This window comes from Podarcis erhardii (assembly GCF_964252035.2).
Source record: "Podarcis erhardii genome assembly, chromosome: 2".
Taxonomy (NCBI): Eukaryota; Metazoa; Chordata; class Lepidosauria; order Squamata; family Lacertidae; genus Podarcis; species Podarcis erhardii.
Genome location: NC_138498.1, coordinates 71,227,931 through 71,253,272, shown reverse-complemented (window position 1 = coordinate 71,253,272; position 25,342 = coordinate 71,227,931). Strand labels below are relative to the sequence as shown.

Below are 25,342 nucleotides of genomic sequence, written 5' to 3'. Positions count from 1 at the left end.
TGCCACAAACTCTGAGCAATGTCAAAGCTATCCATGCCTCTAGAGCAGGGATGAGGAACTGGTGGCCCTCCAGATATTCTTGGGCTCCCAGTTCCCGTCAGCCCCAGTCAGCATGGCCAGTGGGCAAGGAGGAAGGGAGTTTTAAGTACAACATGAAGCAGCTCTTGGGTGTAACCAGGGAAAAGGCCCCTCTCCAGGTCTCCCGAGTTGAGGCTGAGTAAAGGTTTCAGCTTATCCTAGCTGCACATGTTCAAAAAAATAATTGTCCAGTAGCACCCTAGAGATCAACTAAGTTTGTTCTCTCTAAGATGCTACTGGACAATTTTTTAATTTTTATTTTGATTGTGTCAGACCAACACGGCCACCTACCTGAACCAAAACATGTTGTTGGCCATGGTGCAGCCACTGTTTCTTCTCTGGCAGCCTGAATGGAAACAGGAAGAGGAGCTTCAGGCAGCCTTTCAGCTGCCCCGCATACAACCAGCTACATTTTATTTCAGGCTGCAAATTTGTGGTGTTTCTAATTTCTACAAATGTGCATCACATAACACCCTGCCTTGGCCACCCTGTTTCCCAAAAAGAAAGTGGGAAACACGTAAAGAGATAAAATAAAATAAAGGGGGAAAGTCTGCATGGAAGGAAAAGGCACTGGTCAATCCTGGATGAATGAAGATTAAGAAAACTGCATTTTATTTCAGAATAGGAATCAGAACAATGGTTCTCGGAAACAAAGACACTGATTCAGCGATACTAAATTCCTCATGATGACAAGAAGTCAGAATGTTTTCTGAAATGCAAGCAATTCATTGATAATTACACAACCCATCATTAGAGTACAGTATTCTGTGCAAGTTGTGCCTTTCCCTCAGTGAAAGTGCACTGTCCTCTGGCTGTTGGACTACAATTCCAACCAGCCCCAGCCAGCAAGGTCAGGGGCAATGGGAGTTGTAGTCCAACAATATCTGGCAGAGGGGTACCCTGGGTTAAGCAGAAGTAAAGTCCAAAGTGAATATGTTATTTATAGACAAATAGGTGCGTGGTTGTTTTAAATGTTGCCTTTAATGCTGTAACCCGCCTGGGACTTTAGGGTGGAGGGTGGTAAATAACTAATTAAATAATTATTAAGTTGCATTTATTTTTTACCAGTTTTATTATTTTATTAAGTTGCCTTTTCAACAATAGACGTTAAGTCCCCCTGAAAGAGTGCAGTTTCTATTTACGCTGAGCCCCAAATGGTCTGTGCCACCAACCGAAAACGCTCGCTGGCCTTGAAGAGAAATGGGGGGGGGGGGCGCAACAACATACATACCACCCTTTGCCAACCTGTTGCCCTCTAGAAGTTTGGGTCTACGACTCCCATTACCCCAAACCAGTGCACCAATGATAGCTGGGGGCTGATGGGAGTCATAATACATGCCATCTGGAGGGCACCAGATTGGCGAAGGCTTCTATCTGCACTGCATATCCAGGCATGGCCAAACTTGGCCCTCCAGATGTTTTTTGGGACTACAATTCCCATCATCCCCGACCACTGGTCCTGTTAGCTAGGGGTGATGGGAGTTGTAGTCCCAAAATTCCTGGAGGGCCAAGTTTGGCCATGCCTGATATGCAATCGAAAGCTTGACTTAGGGCACCTCTCTCCCCCTCCCCCGCCGCCTGAGCCACGTCACTTTCACTTTCTCGCTCGGCTTCTTTATCCTGGACTGACTCCGGAGAGGTGAGTCTGCAGCCCATCGTCCTGTCCCCCCCACCCCGCCCCAAATGCCTCTGCAACGCCAGCCAGCCTTGCCTAGAGACAGCAACGAGTAGGTCGTGGGCGGCCAAAGGAGGCGCCATTAGGAGCTGGGAAGAAAGTTTCCCCTGGGTGGTGGCGGGAATGTGCTCGCCTTCCGCCGGTGGGGCCAAGCCTGGCCGCACTGTGGGCGGGGGAAATGGGGCAACAGGGGCCACTTGAAACTGAATAAACGACGAGGCAGCTGTTTAATGCGACCCCCGCCCCGCTCGTGTCGCAATGGACGGGGTGGCGGGAGGGTCGCGGCTGCCAAGCCCACAAGACCGCCTGGCGGCTGGGCGGAATGGGAGGTGTTTTCCTGTAGGGGCGGAGAAGGGGAAGCTGAGAGGGACGGGCATTTGGTGAGAAAGACTTATTAGAAACCTTTTGTGAAGGAACACTTCAGGCAGGACCTGGCGGATGATAATGGCCGAAGTCGAGCTGTAGAGCGCGTCTGAAAAGCTGGGGGTGTTTTGCTCAGAAGGGCGAGCGGGGGAGAAAGGGTTGTGGGAAGAAACCAAACTTGTTTTTGAGTAGTAGGTGATTTCTTTCTAGTTCATTATGATCCCATCAAGAATAATAATAATAATAATAATAATAATAATAATAATAATAATAATAATTATTATTATTATTATTATTTTATTTATACTCTGCCCATCCCGCTGGGTTTCCCCAGCCACTCTAGGCGGCTCCCAACAGAATATTAAAAACATGAGAAAACATCGAACATTAAAAGCTTCCCTTAACAGGGCTGCCTTCAGATGTCTTCTAAAAGTCAGATAGTTGTTTATTTCTTTGACATTCTTTAAGGATTTAAAGCAGTACCACGTCACTTTAAACCAGGGGTTAGCAAACTTTTTCAGCAGGGGGCCAGTCCACTGTCGCTCAGACCTTGTGGGGGTCCAGACTATATTTTGAAAATAAAAATAAAGATGAACGAATTCCTATGCCCCACAAATAACCCAGAGATGCGTTTTAAATAAAAGCACACATTCTACTCATGTAAAAACTCCAGGCAGGCCCCACAAATAACCCAGCGATGCATTTTAAATAAAAGGATACATTCTACTAATGTAAAAACACGCTGATTCCTGGATCATTTGCGGGCCAGATTCAGAAGGCGATTGGGCCAGATTCGGTTTGCTCACCCATGCTTTAAACCAGGCATGTCCAACAAGGTCGATTTAATGTGGCCCCCATGGCAGTATATGTCCTGGGGTAAAATCCTAAAAAAAGCTCAACAGCTCTGGTCGGCCCTCATGCATGCTCACTTCATCAAATCTGGCCCTCTTTGAAAAAAGTTTGGGCACCCCTGATTTAAACAGTTGTGGCTTCCCCTAAAAAAGCCTGGGCACTGTAGTTTGTTATGGGTGCTTTTAGGAGATGCCTGTTCCCCAAACAGAACTACAATTCCCAGGGTTTGTTGGGAAAAGGAAGTAATTGTTAGAACTGCTCTGTGAACTGTAGCTCCATGAGGGGAACAGGCGTCTCCTAACAACTCTCATCGCCCTTATTTTTTTTTTTTTTAAATATATTATATTTGGGTTTTTAAACATAAATGCAAAAATAAAGAACAGTATAACATATATCATAACATCTTTTCTTAACATCTTTGGACTCCCTCACGCCTCCCGCTCCCATTTACATCGTTGTCAATTCTTGCCAGCAATTTATCATCTTGTTTACACTCTTGTGTCAAATTCATTTAAATATAATCTATGAATTCTCCAATAGGTTTATAATTTTTTCTCAAATTTACTTATCATCTTAATTCCTTCTAATTTAGTGGTGCACAATTATTTATGATCTGGCGTCCTTTCTTAACATTCAACCAAATTACAGTGTTTTTTTAAATAAATCTTGAATTTCATCCAATCTTCTTCAACCCTCTCCTAACTCTCATCGCCCTTAACAGGCTATGCTTCCTTCCCAGGTTGCTTTGAGGGAAGTAAAGACTGACTTAAGTGGGATAATGCTTATTTAAAGGTGTGGTGCTGATGAGACCTCACTAGTGCTTGTTCCTAGAGGGCTGGCTCAAAAGCAAAAGCTTCCCAGCCTGCCACACATCTTGTGGACCCTTTAAACCCAATTTCGGGCAAAAACATCCTTGCTGCACGCTTCACAGAACATGATTAATACAGTGGTATCTCGGGTTAAGTACTTAATTCGTTCTGGAGGTCCGTTTTTAACCTGAAACTGTTCTTAACTTAACCTGAAGCACCACTTTAGCTAATGGGGCCTCCTGCTGCCGCCACACAATTTCTGTTCTCATCCTGAAGCAAAGTTCTTAACCCAAGGTATTATTTCTCGGTTAGCGGAGTCTGTAACCTGAAGCATATGTAACCCGAGGTACCACTGAAGTACAATCCTAACCACATCTTTCAGAAGTAAGTCCTACTTAATTAACTGAGACTTTGTCCCACAAAAATGGATTTGGATTGCAGATTTACATCCCTTGTTCAGGCAGTACAGTTCCAAAGTGGTTCTTGTTTTGGAAATATGCAGTGGCAGATGTAAATACGGAGTGGATGGCTAGGTGGGCTGCTTCTGTGTAATATGGGTACGGTAAAGACCCACACATGGATCCTAAAGTTGATATGTGATGTCAGTGTTATTCACTTCCCTTCTGTCCACCCGGAAACCTACAAAATGTATTCCAGAGGCCTTTCTCGTGTGAGTTATTGCATGATGGGCAGGTGACATCTTTTCTTCTGGCACTTGATATGGTTCTTTGCTTGCAGCCTGGCTGTGAGCTGGCGATGGAGTCAGGAGGAGGAGCCACAATGCAGGACTTCCTACTAGACGCCTTAGAGGATCTGGGCCAAGAAGATTTTGAGAAGTTTAAGTTTAAGTTGCGTACTGCAGCAGCTCCCGGGGGTAAGAATATTCCACTTGGACGGATGGAGAAGGCAACTCGGGAGAAGATGGTGGAGCTTCTGGTTGAGTTTTATGAGGAAGAGGCTGCTGCCCTGATGATAACTATTTTTGAAGACATTGGTCTCAAGTACAATGCTTCTAAACTCAGCAAGGGTATGGATTTGTACTCACCTAGATATAATGTGCTATATAATTGACTGCAGTTCAGTATAGCTAATAATCGCTTAGAGCAGGGCTCATCAAACTTTTTTCAGCAGGGGGCTGGTCCACTGTCCCTCAGACCTTGTGGGACTATATTTTGATTTTTTTTATACGTAAACGAATTCCTATGCCCCACAAATAACCCAGAGATGCATTTTAAATAAAAGCACAAATTCTACTCATGTAAAAACACCAGGCAGGCCCCACAAATAACCCAGAGATTGGCTGGATTTAGAAGGTGATTGGGCCGGATCCGGCCCCTGGGCCTTAGTTTGCTTACCCATGGCTTAGAGGCTGTTCATCCACCCCTAGTTCTGCTCATGTCACAATTTTACAAGTTCATTGTATTTTTATTTTTTATTTTTCAAAAGTGACTCCTTTCTGTGGAAGTTCTCTGGCACAAAACAAAAATTGCCATTGCAGGTAACAAGAGGCTGGAAGGGAAAAGGGGAGGAAAGGAAACAGCAGCCCTTCACACAAATTCTTTCCAGACTTGGGGTGACACATTATTTCTTTCTTTTTACTGCTCTTTTGTGAAAATCTGGTATATATGAAAACTTGTTATTTTTAAAATAAAGTAAAATAATTTGGAACGTGTGCACACACAGGTGAACACATATCTGTGAGCAAGCCTACAAGTGGCCTAGATTTCCTGGCTTGGAGCCGCACATACATATTTTAAAAATTATTTCTGACTGTTCTTCTTTGTAAATCTGGTAAATTTTAAAACTTGTATTTCAGTTTTTATTTTTTTACAAAAAATTAAAAGGTGCATGTAGGGGTAAACAAACACCTGCTTGCATTCCCACAAGGGACCTCAGGTATCCAGAACTTACGATGGGCAGGAAAGTACTAACTGAGGGGACAGGGACAGCAACACACAGTGCAACACATCCCATCAAGCCCCACCGCTATTGAGGACTGGAAACATTGAGATAGATTTTAGAGGCATAAAATTGGAATTGCTCCTCTGTGGATGAAGGCACACATACACACAGAGAGAATATAATTACTCGTGTTCACATTAGTGCCCTGGTGTAGACACAGCCCAAGTGAAAGTACAGTAATTCCTTTCTGACAGAAACCTTCCAAAACGTTCTCAGATAGCGGTGGGGGGGGGGACGGGGGACGTATTTTCCTCAAGCCATTCAACCAAGCAAAACGTTTTTAAACACTGTCAGTTTACTTTCATTTGCTAAAATACAGTTCCTTCCATTTGTTCTGAAACTACATAGCAAAGGGAGGGAAAGACTTTTAAACGCCAAGAAGAAGGAGGAAATGAAAAGGAAGGAAAGAACTCTGATCAGATGGAGGGATGAGGCATGGGGGGGCGCTGCATAAAATAGGGTTGGGATGGGCACATGGGGCTACCATGCTGCAGGTTGCCCACCTGTGATGCAGATGATATAGAACTGAATTTGATTCCATATGCTAGTTGACCTAAGCCTCAAAGCCTGTTTCAAAGCTGGCCTGAACTTAGATTTGCAGGAAGGGGCTTGGTATGTACAGTGATCCTTTCAACTTTCCTATACATTATGAGCACCAGATTTTAAAACCTACTGTTCACAATACAAAAATGTCTGACCAGTTATTTTATTTCTTTTTCAGAGGTTGGGAAGCAATTTCAAGGTATGTAAGCACCTCATCGTAAGCCATTGTAAGTTTTAGTCTAGAACTCAAGATAAGTGGATCCCTTGTCCTAACTTTTCGAAAGCAGCCTAGAGAGAGCCAAAAAGACTCTCGAGGCTCAGTAATTTGTAGAATATGTTTGAAGGAGAAAAGCAAACAAAAGTGGATAACCACAGGATTGTGAGGCATAACTGCAGATATCAGGTAAGCATGGCTTCTGGGAGATGTAAGTACCGGTATTTGCATCGCTCTCTAATTTGGGAATATTGCACTATACCAGTATTAAGAAGGGAGGGAGTGGTAATAGAGAGCTGATGCTAGACAGAACAGGACTAGAGTTATTCCTCTAGCATTGCTGATGAGCTCTAAAATGGTCAGTGATGATCAGCATCTGGCCTCCCAAGAGATTGTTTGTGGCTCCCAAAGATTCCCCCACATTTGAATTTTTTATTTTAAGTAAGCTTTCTTTAATTGCTCGCTCCTATGCCCCTCCTTTTCTTTTTTAATCTGTTTAGTTTCTGCTCCCACAGATATACCTGTGATGCCAAAAGGTTTTCTGTTTCCCCAAGCCCCTCCCTTCAAAGTTGACTTTTTATTTATTTTTTAAAATACTGATCACTCCCAGACATCCCCTGCTGTAACCTTTTGATGCCAAAAGGTTTTTCTGAAAACTTGTTCTTTCCAATGCTAATAAACAAAGACACAAATTGACCACACCTACTTTTCCCTCTGTGACTACAGACACTTTTTTACCAGCCGTGTGCACTTTGACATGCCCATGAGTCAGTACATTTTCATATATATCTTGTTTATGATGGGGGGAAATACAGATCCCATAAAGTAGAGCCAAAGTGAAAGAGATGTATGCTAATTTAGGTTTTCCCCAACGATAGGAACAATTCAGAAACAGTTCAGGCAAACGGTATGCCTGATTCAGGGTATTTGAATGTTTTAATGTATTTTTAATAGTTTGTTGGAAGCCGCCCAGAGTGGCTGGGGAAACCCAGCCAGATGGGTGGGGTATAAATTATTATTATTATTATTATTATTATTATTATTATTATTACCTCTGCAAACTTGCAAACACAGACCTTGGTAGTCTTGAGCAAAAGAAAAGTTATTTAACTCAGAGGGTCTGCATAGACAAGGGACCACTGGGAAATCAAGGGGGGCCTGGCATCAGGCAAGCATGTTGCAATGCCATGGCAGGTGGTTAATCCTTCTCTCTGTCTATACTAGATTACAAAAAAAAGTATGCTGAGAACGTGAAGGAAGAATACTTGCTAACAGAGGACAGAAACAGTCTCTTTGGTGAGAGCACCCCATTAAATGCCCGCTATATAGAGTTACTTATCATCAAAAAACACCGGCCTCAGAAGCAGAGGGAACATGAATTGGTTGCTACTGGCAGGCTGCACATGGACATCTTGGAAACCAACAGTTCAAATTATTCATCAACTGATATACAAAGCCTTTTTGAACCTGATGAATCGGGAATAGCCCCAAGAACTGTGGTGTTGCAAGGACCTGCTGGTATTGGTAAAACGATGACCGTGCAGAAGATTATGCTGGGCTGGGCTGCTGGGGAGCTGTACCAGGACGTCTTTGACTACGTGTTCTGTATTCGCTGCAGAGAACTAAGCCTTGCTGAAGATGCCAGCAGCCTGGCTGACCTTATTGTAGATCAGTGTCAAGACATGTATGCCCCAGTGAAAGGGATTTTAGCCCACCCTGCAAAGCTGCTTTTCATCATTGATGGCTTTGATGAGCTTTGTTGCTCCTTAGAGCTCATAGGAGACAGTTTCTGTGATGATCCTTATTCAAAGATGTCCATACAGGGTGTTCTGAGCAGCTTGTTGAGAAAGAAGCTTTTGCCCAAATCCTACTTGTTAATCACCACAAGACCTGGTGCTGCAGAGAAGCTGCATGGGTGCTTGAAGTTTCCGAGATTTGCTGAGATCCTTGGATTCACTGAGAAAGGTCGCCGTGAGTATTTTTTCAAGTTCTTTAAAGATGATCAGAAAGCCAACCTAGCACTGAGATTCATTGAAAATACCAGTGCAGTCTCCACCATCTGCTTCATCCCCATGGTGTGCTGGATCATCTGCTCTGTCATCAGAGTTGAACTGGAAACGGAAGACGAGATTGCAGACACCTTGGACACCACAACAAAAGTCTTTGTACAGTTTTCTCACAATCTTCTTAAGCATGATTCTGCGAAATGGAAGAACTCCTCTCTGAATGAGCTCGGAAGGCTCTGTTCCTTGGCACGGGCTGGCATCCTGGGACAGAAAATCCTCTTTGAGGAGCAGGATCTCAAGGAGCATCATTTGGAGGTTTCTGCTCTTAAAGACCTCTTTCTAGACAGAAGAACATTCCAAAGGGGGATTGGCCGGCACAACCTGTACAGTTTTCTCCATCTCTGCTTCCAGGAGTTTTTTGCTGCCATGTGGTATATTCTGCAGAAGGACTCAACGGAAATTTCAGATAACAGTATGGGGGACTTGAAGACACTTTTAGCTGAGTGCGAGAAGCCAGGCAATGAGCATTTAACATTAACAGTATGCTTCGTATTTGGCCTGAGCAGTGAAAACGTGCGCATCTTTCTTGAGCAGACTCTGCAGTGCAAGACATCTGCCCTTGTGAAGCCTTTCTTGCTTCAGAGAGCAGAAGAAGTGGCGACTAAGGAGCCTCCTCGAAAAGGTCATTGCCTGCTGAAGTTTTTCCACTGCCTGTTTGAGACCCAGGAAGCAGAATTTGCAAACCATGTGATGCATCATTTCCAGAATATTAACCTTTCTTACCAGATGCTCTCGGTGCTGGACTGCAGGGTTTTGGCGTTCTGCTTGCAGCACAGTAAAATCGAGGATCACTCCATTGATCTAACGTTTTGCAGGCTGAAGTCTTACCACATGAGAGCTTTGGCACCAGGAATAAAAAACTGTACAACTTTAAAGTAAGTGATGCCATCATATTGTTTTTTTAGGAACAGCAAATGCCAGGCATTTCAGGATTTGAGTGGAGAGCCTTTGGGTTGGGCACTGATTTGTTTCTCCCTTTGTTACTAGGATTACTTGTCAAAGGAAGACACTCCCAGACTCAAGCACACTGTGTTGTAGTGGTGGAATAGCCATGTATTCACTTCTTCACCATTTCTGAAACCATATGAAATCAATGTGGCAATATATGCCTTGTATAAATGCCTTGCTGTCAGTAACCATGGCTCAAAATCCCTTCCAGTCTCGTCTCCATCTTTGGCTCAAAAGCTCATGCAGTCTCCTTGTCCCCCTGCCTAGAATAGTATGCACAGGAAGGCGAAAAGCCCCTGGTTTCCCTGGCTTGAAAATCCTAGACCAGCAAAGTCATGCATGTAGTTGGGAGATGCATACTGGGCTTGGAAAAATAAATGTTGATGGTGGTGTAACTAATGTATTCCTGGTCACTATTCTATTTCTCAATAGAAAGTTTGAAATAAGGAAATAAAGGCTATATTCCCATACACACCTACGTGGGTGTAAATCTCCTTGAACTCAATAGGACCCTTCAGTAGCTATGCATAGGAGTGCATGGAAGGTGTGTCATTTTTCCGCTAAGTACACAGGTGCCAGCCTTCCCCATAAAAGCTTTGTTCTGTTCTCTAACACCTAGAATTGGTTGGCACTGTGGTAAGAGTGCCCATCTGCTTGGCCGCTCTAGATTTTCACAGAACTCAAAAACCTGCAATTAGAAATCTCTGTGTGTTCAGTCAAAACAAATTTCACCATAGATTCCAATGTGTATTACAGCTACATTCTAGTTTTGACAGAATTCTGGCTTGTGGTTGTTTTTGGACCAGAACCAGTACAATGGTTGGAGAACAGAAGGAACGCATTGGGGAGCAATAAGTGTGTAGGGGCAAGGAAGGGAATAGAGTGTGGGATCCTTCTTGCCCATAGCACCCTCAGAAAGCCGCTTCCTCATACACAAACTTTTAATAATCCCTAATTTTCAAGTATTTCTCCGTAAATGGCTAGAAGCCTGCTCTTTTCATAAGGAAGTGGAGATTTCACACTTCTGTGTGAGCTATTAAGTTTCTACATTGGATGGTCCAGTTCCAACTATGTAGACCCACCTTCTTATATTCCTCCTAGATTTTGAAGAATCAGTCCCTGAATCTTTTTTTCATCTTTCTCATTCTCTCTCTTTCTCATTGTAGATTTGGAAGTAACAAACTTGGAAACTCAGGAGTGCATGTTCTCTGTGCCACTCTGAAGGAACTAGACTGTAATGTGACTACTCTAAAGTAAGTAACAAGGGAGCAGAGACACATACAAAAAGTTGGGTGTATGTATGACGTCTTTGTGGGCTTGGAGTTCAGATTATTTGCTATCTGCACACAATTCCAATGGGGTGCAGGGTCTGTGGGAGTCTGGGTGCAACTAGCTGGCAGTGAGAGAGAAATTTCACAGTGGGAAGGGTTTTTAGACACAAGTAGCCAGACACTGGTGCTGAGAGCAGGATGCAAAGACAGAGTAAGGTCTGGGAACAAGACCAACAGGACCAGGGACAGCTCCGCATCAGCAGACAAGTTGTCTCCAGAAGATACAGAGCTCAGCTCCTTATAATTTCCTCTTAATGACTGCTCAAGTCATTACACTTCCAAGTAAAGTGGGGGGAGGAAAGCACTCTGGCCAAGTAGCTTCCTAGTATGCTTTCTGGCACATAAGGCAATGAGGAAAGAGGAATGTTAGGTATTCCTCATACTGACTATTCAACCTGGCAACTTGGCTTCAAGTTGCACGTTAAATTCTGGAAGTAGACTGAATAATAGTTTGCTTGTAACTATATATTCCTTTGAGTCTGCTCTTACCAAAGCTTTGAGGAAAGGATAATAGTGCTTAGATGTAGTGTGTGATCTGCCTATGACCTTGCGTCCATTTTGTCCCTGCCAGTCTTGATGAGAATTACCTCACAGATGCTTGCGCCCAAGAACTTTGCACTATTCTGAGCACCAGCCATACGCTCTGCACCCTAAACCTTCAAGACAACTCCTTCTCAGAGGTTTCTGTGCCTTTCATCCGCCACCTCATGGAGACCTGCCCCAGCCTGACTGTTCTGTGGTAAGTGCTGATAAAGGGTGGGAGAGAGAACTAACCTTGCCTTCCAGGAAACTGATAGGATTGCTTTGCTGTTGTCACTCCTGAGGCCAAAGAAGTGAAGTGGCAGGATGGGAGGAGTATTTTGGCTGAATGGCAAAGGGCTGAATGGCAAAGCAGGTTTCTCAGAGCATATCTGACCTTACAACTTGTCACCAGAAGAGTTTGCTCTTTATAAGCAGATTTCAACATAACAAATACACACATTTATGCTGACATCACACACATTTCCATCCAGAAACAGAGGGTGGTTAAAAGAAAAGGGAAATTGCTGTTTCCAGTTCCTTTACATGGGAATAAAATGGTTTGAGCACATGATGTAAGGCCAAAAGCTGAAGCCAGTAAAACTTTCCATTCTGCTAGCACGCTCTCCTCCTCCTCTCATTTAGGTCCAACATAGAGATTGATAGTTGTGTAACCACCCAGTTCATCCCACCAGATTTGCTCCTGGCCAACTGAAGACATGCTACAGACTTGCCAGATTCAATTAAAGCTATGGTGTCTTGGACATAGGAAGAGAAGGAAAGAAGGAAAGAAGGAAAGAAGGAAAGAAAGAAAGAAAGAAAGAAAGAAAGAAAGAAAGAAAGAAGTTGTGATGATGCTTCTTTCTTGCCTCAAGGATACATTGCAGCCAAGCAAACACACTTGAGGGTGTGGAACGGTGTCAGTGAGGAAGAGGGAGAGAGGAAATACAACCTAAGTAAGGAGAGTCCTGAGGGTTGGAGGGCTGTATTCGGCTTTTGGGCTTGAGATTCCCTTCCCCTGCCTCAGTCACATGTGTCGAGCTCCTGCATACCCTTAAAAAATATCACTCACTTCATTACCTTAAGTTAAATCACTGGATCCTTCCTCTCTCTGCTGCTCACTTCATATCATAGGATATGAAGACAGAAGGTAGCATTGCAGCCCACTCATAAAAACTGCAGCTTCAGATCCTGGTACAGTGGTACCTCAGGTTAAGTACATAATTCGTTCCGGAGGTCCGTTCTTAACCTGAAACTGTTCTTAACCTGAAGCACCACTGAAGGAATGGGTTTCTGTGTAGCAAATTTAAAACTGACTCACCCCCCCCTTTTTGTTCTTTCAAAAGAGAGCATTTTAAAATGCGTAAAACTTGAGCTGTTGAGCAAAAGCATAATAAGGACACAATTGCATAAACAAGCTCTCTCCTTTATCAGTCACGGGGAGGGATGACCCTGACTCTTTAGGGGAACAAAGAAAACACGTCAATACTTTATCTTATGTGCTCACCACAAAATACGTGGGGACCGATGTCCGGGGAAAACGCCAAAAGCGTGTTCCCGGAGATCATGACCTCTTCCAAGATAAGAGTAGGAACAGGAATATCCTTTTATGGTCAGGAGTGCAGGAAGGAAATCCCTTTTATGGTTAAGAGTGCCGGAGCAGGAACATCTGAGATGTCAACCTGCGTGTACAAGCTGACGTGGCTGGGGAAGGGGGAGAGGTGCCTGGAGGATATATATACTGCATGAAACTTGTCATTTCTTTGGACTTGCTGTGGACTTGATCACGCAAGTGCCTTCTGCTATCCGGAGAGCAGAATAAACTCTTTCTTTGAACCAACTCAGTGTCATTTGACTTCCTTCCTCCTGTCCCGGAGCAATGCAGACCCAGTCGGTGAACTCCAATAAGGCTACACCACTTTAGCTAATGGGGCCTCCTGCTGCCGCTGTGCCACCGGAACACAATTTCTGTTCTCAACCTGAAGCAAAGTTCTTAACCCGAGGTACTGTTTCTGGGTTAGCGGAGTCTGTAACCTGAAGCGTATGTAACCTGAAGTGTATGTAACCCGAGGTACCACTGTATTCATTTGTACTCATTCCTGGTTATCTTTCCTTTTCTTCCAGGTTGGGTAGTAATGGATTTGGTGAGAAAGGAAGGAAACACTTGAAACAGCAAGAGAAGAAGTTAACTAAGTCAGGACGTCCTTTTTTGTTGTGGCTGTGACACATTCTAATTTGTATGCTCTGGATCAACAGCAGTCATGTTACCAAAGGGCAGCATTGTACTGAATCAGGTAAACGTGCTTGTAGCTGCAGGATGGGAGTTCTAGAGCTGAACATTTTTTTAAAAGAAAGAAAGGCAGCTTAAAGGCTCAGATGCAGAGCTGCCAACTTTAGTTGTTGAAATTGCTTCCCAAACAGGAAGGATGAAATGAGCAGTCATTGGATTAAAAAAGTAAGCACTTTGATCAGCTATCTGATTATTATTTTTTTTAGTATTTTCTTACTCAACCTAGCAGCCTTGTTTTAATTTCACTTTAATTTGTATACCACCTTTCTATATTGCTCTACAGAAGGCAGTTTACAAGCTGAAGAAACAACAAAATTAAACAACACCAATCACACATCTTATTAATGATCCAATCCAACACAGATAAGGCAAATAAAAAATATGGCTTAAAATCAACAACTTATATCCAATAAAGTAATATTCAACAGTCCCATTAGAATATAATAGTACCCTATAAAAATAAATTTCAAAATACCAACAAATAACAATTAAATAGAAATCCACTATCAACAATTACAATAAATCATTACTTAAATTATAAAGATAACAGCAAAATTACAATACATAAGATACCGCAATACATAAAATTTTTTGTAAAAAGATCAAATTGAGCAGCAGGGGCACATAGTTTATGAAATTATTAAAAGATTCCCCCCTCCCCAGGTCACACAAAACTCCTCTCTTCCAGCTGCTTTTGCTGTTCTTAAAGCAAAGGCTGTTGAGAAAGGCTGTTGCTCAGCTGGACGTGATTAAGGGCAGGCAAAATGAGGCTCTTTTGCTGTTCTTCACACTTCCCAGCCAAGGGAGCTGACAAGCTGCTGAGGCAGTTGTAGTTGTTAAAATGAGATGAAGAAGCAAGGTGTTATGGCTACTCACATCTCCATGAGTGGATAGAAACTAAATATTCTCATAGCTTTATTACAAGTCCTGCAATCTTTGTCCACTAATGTGAAAGTTGGCAACCATGTTATGGTATCTTCTAGAGTTGCCATATTTTGAAGATCAAAAAAAAGGACACATTTGACAACTTCTACTTTATAACTTTGGATCGCTATGACAACACTTATTTTACATACCCACGACAAAGAGGACGTGTCCTGGAAGAAGAGGACATATGGCAACCCTACAACAAATCCAGGTCCTGTTCAGACCCTAGTCAAAATAACTTGCAGAGCTGTATATTGATATATAGTAACAGTGAATGTATTATATAGAGGGGGTGAATCAGGAAGGGGTTTGCATGGAATCCTCCTGCACTGTGTGGCCACTGTGGGAACAGGATTCAGGACTAGATGGGCCGTTGGCTTTATCCAGGAGGACTTTTCTATGGTCCTCCAAGAACATGGTTTGTTAACTTGTAGAAACCATAGATCAGGTATCCCCAAACTTGGCCTTCCAGATGTTTTTAGGACTACAATTCCCATCATCCCTGACCACCGGTCCTGTTAGCTAGGGATGATGGGGGTTGTAGTCCCAAAACAGCTGGAGGGTCGCGTTTGGGGATGCCTGCCATAGATCCTTTTCACATGTACCATTATCAACTCAGGTATCACACATCCTCATTCCTTAATATAAATAAATAACATATTTGTGCAAATACAGAACCTTACATTTATCTCTGCTGAAATTCATTGTTAGTTTTTTAGTAGTTCTCCACCCTGTCATGAAAATCTCAGTTCCTTTTTCAGTTTTCTAAGGTTTTAGCTACTCTTTACAGCTTGGCATTATCTGCTGATTTTTATGAACATCCCTTCCTTCATGCATGTCATTTGCCTCCTTCATATTCTTTTCTGTGTGTTTTATTTAATGTTTATTTGTGGATTTTAATAGTACCTAATATAAGGACTCAAAATATAAAATAAGTAGAGCATATCCATGAAAATAAATGGGATATGTCACATTAAAACTAAGAAAAAGTGCACTGTTATTTATTTATTTCATTTATGAGTTGCTTCCCATGAAACATCCTGAAGTGATTAACAATAAAAGCACCCAACAATAAAACCATATTTCTACATTTTAAAATCCCAGCTCAGGTACAGATTGGGATAAGAATTAACCTTCCATCCCGCCCTTAAAGTGACACATTTCAGTCAAAGTAAAGCATTTTTAATGGGAGAGCTAAGAAAATGTTTAAATCGCTTTTGCTGAAATCAGTGGAATGTGTGTTGTTGTGTGCCTAGTCTTATTTCCCCTTATTACTGACTCATAAAGAGAAGCATGGGAAGTGAGGTGGAAGGCGGGGTGGGAAGTGTTTTGCATTGCCATCAGAACGTAGGACGATTTCAGCCTAAAGTGGCTTCAAGGAGATGAAGGTCCATAGCCTGGGTGCTACCCCTGATAATGCCTAGTCATCTGTACTTGAAGTTCATCCACTCAGATGGTGCCTTTAGAAAAGCATCCCCAGCAAACATTTGCATTTCTTCTGAACGTGGCAGCTACAGTGTGGCTTTTAATTAAAAGCAGATGTAGCATTTTATTGTGCTTCCCTAGGGATTTTTGTTCTCAGAAACTGGTTGGGTCATGATTATTGGGTCGTATTAAACATCCATCATAAGAGACAGCCCCAATGTGCTTATGGAATGTTGCAATTGTGCTCAGCGGACGGCAGCAAGACACTAAAACAGCTTTCAATTAGAATTACACAACTGAAACACAGGTGCCTTCATTTCCCCTTAGTTATGGCCTTAGGAAGTGATTCATGGCGTCCAGAGATAGCAGGAGTACCTGCTTGCAGGGGCGTAGGAAGGGGGCTGCGGGGTGTGTGGCTCACCCCAGGTATCATCCTTGAGGGGGGTGACAAAATGGCACACCACGGGGGTCGGCACTTACCACGGGGCCTGGCCTGGCCAGCACGCCCAAGCCACCCATCACTCCTGGGCATAGCTGTCAACTTTCAGATTTGAAAATAAGGGATCAGCAGCCTCACCTGTCCCAGGGACAGTCTACGGGATATCTAACAATCCGGGATAGCAGCAGGAAGCAGCGGGAAACGGCGCTGGAATAAGGGAATTTCCTGCAAAAAAAGGGAAGGTTGACAGCTATGCTCCTGGGAGTGACGTGGCTCAGGGCCCTGTGCTGCCTGAAATGGCAGCATGGGGCTTGTGTCCACCAGGCAAACTCCATGGGCAGTTTGCCACTTCGCCCCCCTGGGCGGATACTGAAACCGCCCCAGTGTGCGGATTGCCCTGCCCCCGTCGCTTTGGGTGCCGGAGCAGCTATCTACACCCCTGCCTGCTTGATGGTGCTAGTATCTCTGGGAAATGAATGGGACATATTGAGCATCCCATTTTGCACGGAAGGTACCCATTTGCTCAGAAGCAGAGGGAGCCCCCTTGGTAGTTCGACTTTTTCAGAATTTTCAGGGGGTGGCTTGAGAGAAGGCATTCTCTGTGGCAGCCCCTAAGTTGCAGGCTTCCCTTCCCGCTGAGATGTGTCTGGCACCTTCATTATACAGTTTCCATTGTAGGCTGATGATGTAACTCTTTATCCTGGCCTTCAGTTAAGTATTTTTAGGAAGCACCTTACTCTTGTGACCCCAGTTTGTTTTAAACTTTTATTATAATGGGAGCAGTTGTGCTATTCTGATTGTTCCATCAGTCCAAGCATTTTTGTTTGCATCCTTTGTTAAAGAAGAATACAGGGCACAGATTGCTTAATAGAGTACTGTCTGTACTCTTCTGCGGTTCCCCAAAGAAAGGAGAGACCTATGGAGGGGGACAGAGGCAGCAGCGTGCGGGGGGATGACTCATGGTTTCAGTTTTGTTTACACAAATGCACAGAGTATTGGAAACAAGCAAGAAGAACTTGAGCTCATAAAACAGGACTGCAAATGTGACTTACCGGTAACAGGCATTATTGAAACCTGGTGGGATAAGACTCATGACTGGAATGTAGAAATTGAGAGGACAACCTGTTCAAAAGGAAAATATTGATTTCATTTCCCAGAAGGTGGAAGAAGCAACAGGGGGAAGGGTCATCTCTCTTGGACCTGGTCCTCACCAAAAGGGAGGGACTGATCCATAAAGTGAAAGTACAGGGAAACCTGGGAGGAAGTGATCATGTCCTCCTCTGTTTCATGATACAGAGGCAAAGGAAAGCTGAGTGTAGTCGGACACACACTCTGGACTTTAAGAAGACTGATTTCAAAAACCTGAAGGGACTACTGTGTGACATCCAATGGTAAAATATACTCAAGGAGAAGGAAGTTCAAGATGGATAGGAGTTTCTTAAAGGTAAACTATTGTAGGCACCATCCCAACAAAAAATTAAAGTGTGAGGCACCTAAAGAAACTGGTGTGGCTGCATAAGGAGCTTTCAGATGAGCTTCAGGTATAAGAAATGGAAGAAAGGAGAAATTACGAAGGATACATGAGTAGTCAACAGTTGCAGGGGAAAAGTCAGGTGGGCCAAAGCTCAGAATTAACTCAGGCTTGCAAGAGAAGTTAAAAAGGATTTTTAGAATGTTTCTTCGGCTGGATGGCCCTTGAGAGTCCCTTTCAAGTCTACAATCCTATGACTATGTTTTTACCAGTGTATCGGTTTGGTATAAGTTAAAGAATAAATTTACCTTGCTTTTGTCTCCTCATACTTCCTTATTTTACAATGAAATCATCTCACAGGCAGGCGACATGCTCAGTGATCTTACATCTTTGTATAAAGCAGAACTAGACTGAATTGAATTGAATTGAGTTTATTACGGTCATAGACCAGAGAAACATAAAACAACAATAGTTTACAAAGGGAATAATGGTGTCAATTTAAAAAATTGTAAAATTATACATAAAAAGCAACACATATGCACACACACACACACACACATATATACACATTTATGCACTGCAATATATGTATAGGCTTAAAAGATAAGGGGGCTTGTCCAGGGGTCAAGTCTTTTACTTTTTTACAGCTAATGCCCTCCGCTTGATCGCAGCCGCAGAAAATTTGGCCACTTTCAGTGTTACTTCTGGGTTTTTATCTCCTAGTAGAATTTTCAGCCGCTGAAGTTCAGATCGACCTGGAAATTTCTGAACGATGGGGGAGATAAACAGTGACCTAATATCCCCGTAAAGGTCGCAGTGTAGCAACACATGTGAAGCCGTTTCCACCTCTTTCAGACCACATGGGCAAACTCGTTCAACATAGGGTTTGCCCTCGTATCTGCCCTTTAGTAAGGCAGATGGCAGTACATCAAATCTGGTAAGGGTAAACGCCCGCCTGTATTTTGCGATTTGTAGATCCAGCAAATATGGTGTTAGATTAAACCCTTTTCCATAATCTTGGATAGCTGGATATTTATCTATCTTGCTCATATGATCCTGAAGCTCTACATCTCCTATTCGCTGGCTCACCATCCTTTTAGCCTTTTCAAAACCTGAGGCTATAAGTTCTTGTGAGGAAAGCCCCAGGCCCTTCAATTTTTCATAAAGCGACAATCTCCATTTAGACTGGAACGGGTCTAATAGAGTCAATGGAGCCACTCCCACTGGGAAAAATATGAGTTTTAGCCAGAGGTGAATCTTCAAGATCCATATCCTGGCATTAATAGAGAGTTGACCTACCTCCAGCCTAATGGCTGCGTTGGAAACGCAGGTAGGTAACCCTAGTAGGGAGCGGTAAAATTTAGTTTGTACAGATTCCAGGGACTTAAGTTTTTGACAATTAAATATCTGGGTGCCATACATCAGTTGTGGAAGTATTTTTGCGACAAAGACCTGGGAGGCAGCAGGAACATATTGACCTCCTTTTCTGTAGAAGAATCTTATGATAGCTCTAGAAGATCTTTGCGCATTTGCAATGGAATTCTTAATCTGATGGCACCAAGATCCCTTCTCGTCAAAGATTATTCCAAGGTATCTAAAAGATGTTACTTGCTCAATAGGTTGGTTATTAATTTTCCATTTATGTCGGAGTTTTCTCTTGGAGAACACCATAATTTTTGATTTAGTGTAATTTATTATTAGGTCTTCAGCTTCGCAATACTCTGTAAGAGCTCGTAAAAGTTTTCTTAGGCCCACACAAGAGAAGGAAATAAGTGCCGCATCATCTGCGTACAAAAGGACTGGAATTGGTATATTATTTAGGTTTGGGGGGTGAGTACTTGCTTCCTCCATCTTTCCGACTAAGGAGTTTATATAGAAATTAAATAGAATAGGGGCAAGAACACAGCCTTGCTTGACACCATGGAAACTTTGGATTTCCTTTGATAGGTTCCCATAACGGTCGCATCTAATACGGATCCGAGTATTTTCATGTAGTCTACGGATAAGAAGCAAAAGACGTCTGTCGATGTTTGTGGCATTTAATTTTTCCCAAAGTCTGTGCCGGGGTATCAAATCGAAAGCTGATTTGAAGTCTATAAAGGCTACATAGAGGGAGCCTCCTTTCTTTGAGGTGTATTTCTCCACTAGATGTTGCAATACCAGTCCTTGGTCTAGAGTTGATCTATGTGCCCTGAAACCAGCCTGGGCTTCCTTAAGGATGTGCTCCCGTTCCAGCCAGTCCGCAAACTTTTCACGTAAGTGAGTTGCATAGAGTTTGCTGATGATGCTTAAGAGACTGATTGGTCTGTAATTGGCTGGATCAAGTTTACAGCCTTTCTTGAATATGGGAACGATGATTGCCAATCCCCAGTCCTCTGGTATTATTGCTGTTTGATCTATGCTGGTGAATAGGCTGGCAAGGACTGGGGCCCACCAGTCAATATTGGCTTTAAGAAGCTCAGGAGAGATATTATCTGCTCCCGGGGCTTTTCTGTGTTTGAGTGCCTGAATAAGCCTCCTGACCTCCGCAACCGACACCGGAGGCCACTCGTCACCTGCCTCACACTGTGTTAGTGGCTGTGTCAAAGGCAGAGCTGAATATGAAGATTGGAAAAATGCCTCCCAAGTCCCTGCAGGTATAGTATACTCCACTTCTGAGGAGGTAGATCGCACTCCATTTGCTACCATTCTCCAGAAGGTGGCCGAGTCTCTCTCTCTGGATGCATCTATTAGGCATTTCCATTCTCTTTTCTGTGCCTGGAGTTTTTTGTTTTTGATCAGGATTTTATAATTTCGTTTATCTTCAAACCAGACCGTGGGGAGTTGGGGTAAGTTGGCAGATCTATAATTCTTGTATTTTTTCAGTAAGTTTAGCTTCATGTCCTGACATTCTTGATCAAACCAGGGTTTGGAGTTTTTATATACTGAGGATTGCCTACTTGAGCTGTTCCTTTTTTCCTTCAGGGAATCTTGAAGGAGTGAAATTAACTCCTGAAATAAATTTATTTTTAATTCATGGCTTGAGGAAGTTATAAGGTTATCTCTCTTAATGAGGAATTCCTTTGAACACAGCCTACTTGAAATTTCCTTATGCAGTTCATCTGTCCATCTGATACGAGAATATCTGAGCTCCAAAGCTGTAGGGCTCGAATGATCGATTTTCTCAGCGCAGGATAAATCCTTTCCCGCAACTACGAGTGCACTTAATGGCAGATGGTCACTGTCTAAGCGCTCCTCCACTTTGCATTCCAGAACTTTGTTTTGAAGATCATACGACACGATTATATAATCAATTGTGGAGGCGCCATTATTAGATATAAATGTAAATTCTCCGACCTTCTCCCCCTCAGTACGGCCATTCAGTATAACCAAGTCCAACTTGTTGACCAAGTGTAATAGGCATAAGCCGGCATAATTGCAGCCTTTATCCTTTGAGGTTCTGGCTGGTATTGAGTGGGCTTCCTCTATAATGGGGGCTGTTTCATGGAAATGGGCATACAAGGCCTCATCAGATTGTCCAGTTCTGGCATTTAGGTCGCCTGCCACCACTACAGAGGCATCAGGAAATTGATTTGATAGTTTGTCAAGATACTGTTCTAACTGAGCCCAGGTATTTCTTATCAATCTTTTCTCTCTTTGTGGGGGTAGGTATACGTTAATCAGCAGCAAGCTGTGGGTTCTCCACTGTACTTGCACAGCTGTGGCCAGATGGTCTAGTGGGTCTAGTTTTTTAAATATGGCCCTTAGCCTTGTTGAGATTAAAGTAACTAACCCACCTTTAACTCGCCCCCCTCTAGTACTTAAAAGACCTGGGAGGGAGAACGCAGAAAAGCCATTTAACTCCACTTCACTTGTGCTCCAGGTCTCCTGGAGAAACACAATGTCATGTCTCTGAATATATTTAGCAAAGGATTGGTCGGAAGTCCTCTTTTGCCAACCTGCAATATTCCAAGTTAGCAGGGCAAGGTTGCACGTTGTCTTGCCAAAAGTTGATCTTAGTCAATTTGCCTTTAAAAGGTTTTTAGGGCCTATCTTTTTATTTATTGGTTGAATTTCGTTCATTTTGGCAATGTCCATAGATGTATTATCGCCCAGATACTCAATGAAATCGATTGAAGGGTGCAACGTGCTAACATTAGTGATCAGTACTCCTTTTTTTGGCGAATCTACCTTAGGGTGTTCTATTTGTCTGATACCAAGTTCATCCTCATCCAGGTATCTCATGCTAGTCCAAGAGCGCGTTGTAGTTGTCATAGGGATGGTTTCCTTCTTAGATGGTAGTTTGTTGCTGTCCTTTACGCACTGTGTTAGATCTGTTGCTATCAGATTTATCTCTGCAGCTGCAGAGATATTGTAAGGGTAGTCTTTCATGGTTGCCATAGGGATGGTTTCCTTCTTAGATGGTAGTTTGTTGTTGTCCCTTGCGCTCTGTGTTAGATCTATTGTTAACAGGTTTATCTCTGCAGTTACAGAGGTATTATAGGAGTAATCTTTCATGGGGTCTGTCTTGGCTTTTTCAGGGAGGTTCTCTTTCTTTAATTGGTCCGTTGCCGGATCTTTCTCTCTTACTTTTTCCTGAACATTCATCTCTGTTAGCTTATTTCTAAGGGTCTCCAATCTTCCCAAGATCTCAGATTGGGCAAGGAAAGGCAACAATCCAAACTGATTTATTAATGCCTTTTCTTCTGGATAGAAGTTATCAGTCCCCTCATTAGGCAGTCTCATCTCCTGTCTTAGTTTCAAGGACCCTTGCTCAGTATGTTCCAGTTTGTCTTTTGAGTGTCCTCTCTCCTCCTTTGCTTTACAAGTAAATCTTGTCTCAGCTGTCGTAAGATCATCAGAAAACAAATTCAAACATGTGCTGTTTTCAAAATATCTTGTTACCGTTATCCTTTTCTTTAACAGCAAATGTCTTGATCTATATATATATTTAGCCAAGTTTTGATCTTTGAAGGAGGCAATCACTCGCAGAGAGTATCCATTGTAGAATATGAAATCTACTGAGATAATGTCATTTAATTTTATTTTCCCTGGCAGCATATCATCTAAAGTATTCACAAAATGCACCGAGCGTTCTTTCTGTGTGAGGAAGCCCTTTGGCTTCGGGTAGTTTAGAAAAGCCAACTTCCTATCTGCCAGTATCAGTTTCCATCCTTTATCCTGGGACAGATCTTGCCCTGCTACTGGCTCATCTTGAGATCTGCCATAATCAATGGTATGGGGTGAGTCTTCTTTAATATTTATGGGTCCTTGAGGTTTCAGCATAGAGCACCCGGGTAGTGATTCCGTTTCCTCACTTGTTTTGTTAGGCAGCAATGGTGTTTCTTTCAAGGACTTCAGCTGGATCTTTTTTCCTGGATCCACACTGTTGTTCTCTCTGCTGCCGTGTGTAGCAGGTTTGTTAGAGTTTGTTTTTGATTTTATTGGAATCAGCTTATATAGTCTTTTCCAACATACTTTACATGCACGTCGGTTTATGACCGATTTCCTTGTAGTTTTTATGTTCTTACTTTTCTTTTTAGTTTCAGCTTTCTTCTTATGGGATCTCTTACTGATACCTCGCTTCTTTTGATTTACTTGGGTAGGAGATTCAGTTTTGGGGACAGAGACATACAACCCTATGTCCTTTCCTTGGTGTAAATGTTTTTCCACTGATGATCCTTGTGTGCACTTGCTGGTTGCTGGTTGCTTTGTATATTCTGACTCTTGAGGGATGGTTGGTGGGTCAGCACCATGAGATTCTGAGCCTTTAGCTTGGAGGGAATAATTTTCCACTAGTGTCAGGAGCAGCCCATTTGTTATTGTTAAATATTTTTTCATAGCTGCCAGATCCAGATTTATAGAGAGCAGCCAGTCCTGAGGATAGCAGTCATTGTTTTCCGTCTGGGAGCCCATAGATGAAGTCTGGGTTTTCTGGGAGTTTCGGGTTTCTTCCTGTAACTCTGAGGATAATATCTCAGCCAGGACTATTTCATGGGCCAGGCTCATTGTATTTCTATTTTGGTTGTTATTCTCCGAGTCCTGTATTCCTCTAGAGAAGGTTGAGTGATCTTGAGCAGCAGAGGAAAAAAGAAGGGCCTCATCCTGCTTCAACTCAATCATCTCAGTCATCTTTTGCTCATTTCCATTTCCATTCTCGTTGTCCCTTGTATGTGAAAAGTATTGCGTGATTTTACTCTGTTTCTCATAACACTCCTGGAACAATGGACTTGTCGCTATCCCCAGGTCCTTACGTTTCTTTCTAGTAAGTACCATTTGTAAATCTTTGTTACCAGTCAGGGGTTATTCTTCCTGTTTCAGAAACTATGTCTCTTAGGAAGTCAAAAACTCCACCCAGCTGTAGACTAAAGTCCAAATTGAGGCAAGATTTGGGGTGGCTGTTTGTAATTTGATAGCTTATAGTTCAGAGCATAACACGGAGTTGGCAATAAATTAGCTGTCACCCGTTTTCCTTATTATCGGACAGACTTGAGGAGAGTGGCGGCGTGGGGAGTAAACCCTCCGGACATTAAGATAACAAGAAGGGCTTTGCTGGGGCTGGATAGGGAAGGAAGGGAGGAAAGCTTGAGAGTTCTTCCGTCGGCTCCCAGTGTCCTTTTACTGATAGAAGCTGATAGAAGCTGGGGGTTTTTTCAAGCTGCGCCTCTTATCAGCCTAATTTGCTGAAGACCGAACTAGACTGAATAAAACAACAACTAGGCAACTAGGCAGCCTGGTTATTTATTGTTAAGTTACTCTAAAATATTATTATTTGAAAGGTACCGTGCATGACGTTGATTTGCAAAATGTTTTAAATTGACTAGCTGTGGCATTGCAAAAGGTAGCCTGGAACAAGTACAATGCCATCAGTAACAGACTGGGATGAAACTATCTGGAATATAGTAAAAATTGTTTTCTTATGTGAACAGCCTTAGGAAGTCCAATAGAAAAAGCTGCAAATCTGCAACCCCACTAGGTGGCACTCATGATGTTTCTCCAAAATGGGTTTGATGCTGTGGGAAATTTCAGGTGACCCAATGTCTAGACCCTGAATGAATTCCACAAACAGAATTTCAGGAATGGGAGTAACCAGAGGTTTAGCTCAATGAAACCCCTCTCCCCCCCCCCCAATATTGTGGCCTTCTCTTCAAGTAATCAAGCAGAAAGTTTGTGGGGAGGGGAGCCAGTGATGTGTTTAGAGTAGGGGTAGGCAACCTGAGGACCGGGGGCCGAATCTGGCTCAATAGCCTTCTCAATCCAGCCCGCGGACGGTCCGGGAGTCAGCGTGTTTTTACATGAGTAGAATGTGTCCTTTTATTTAAAATGCATCTCTGGGTTATTTGTGGGGCATAGGAATTCGTTCATTTCCCCCCAAAAAATATAGTCCAGCCAACCACATGGTCTGAGGGACAGTGGACCAGCCCACAGCTGAAAAAGGTTGCTGATCCCTG

The 25,342-nt window shown here is 43.0% G+C and overlaps 1 protein-coding gene across 8 annotated transcripts; it reads left to right on the top strand.

Moving 5' to 3' along the window:
• The first annotated feature begins 1,282 nt into the window (after nt 1-1,282).
• On the top strand, nt 1,283-18,332 carry LOC309335966 (NACHT, LRR and PYD domains-containing protein 3-like). Of its 8 annotated transcripts, none has more exons than XR_014153831.1 (8): nt 1,893-2,133; nt 4,516-4,804; nt 6,461-6,481; nt 7,721-9,437; nt 10,677-10,763; nt 11,413-11,580; nt 13,485-13,654; nt 17,738-18,332. XR_014153831.1 is itself a non-coding variant. In XM_081851309.1 (7 exons), the coding sequence occupies exons 2-7, from the start codon at nt 4,534-4,536 to the stop codon at nt 13,582-13,584; spliced, it is 2,364 nt and encodes a 787-aa protein (XP_081707435.1). In that variant the 5' UTR covers nt 1,283-1,717; nt 4,516-4,533; the 3' UTR covers nt 13,585-13,828. The 8 variants fall into 8 exon arrangements, 4 of the variants coding, with proteins under 4 accessions (XP_081707435.1, XP_081707434.1, XP_081707437.1 ...); XR_014153832.1 differs by lacking the exon at nt 17,738-18,332 and adding an exon at nt 13,934-16,127 and having other exon boundaries at nt 13,485-13,815; XR_014153834.1 differs by lacking the exon at nt 17,738-18,332 and adding an exon at nt 12,056-12,316 and having other exon boundaries at nt 13,485-13,828.
• Nucleotides 18,333-25,342: the final 7,010 nt, after the last annotated feature.

Excerpts from the sequence above, each read along its gene's own strand:
- LOC309335966 (XM_081851308.1), top strand. The coding sequence starts at position 1,984 with ATGCGACCCCCGCCCCGCTCGTGTCGCAATGGACGGGGTGGCGGGAGG. Across the intron at positions 4,805-6,460 it reads TGCTTCTAAACTCAGCAAGG|AGGTTGGGAAGCAATTTCAA; the intron begins GTATGGATTTGT and ends TTTCTTTTTCAG. Across the intron at positions 10,764-11,412 it reads TGTAATGTGACTACTCTAAA|TCTTGATGAGAATTACCTCA; the intron begins GTAAGTAACAAG and ends TGTCCCTGCCAG.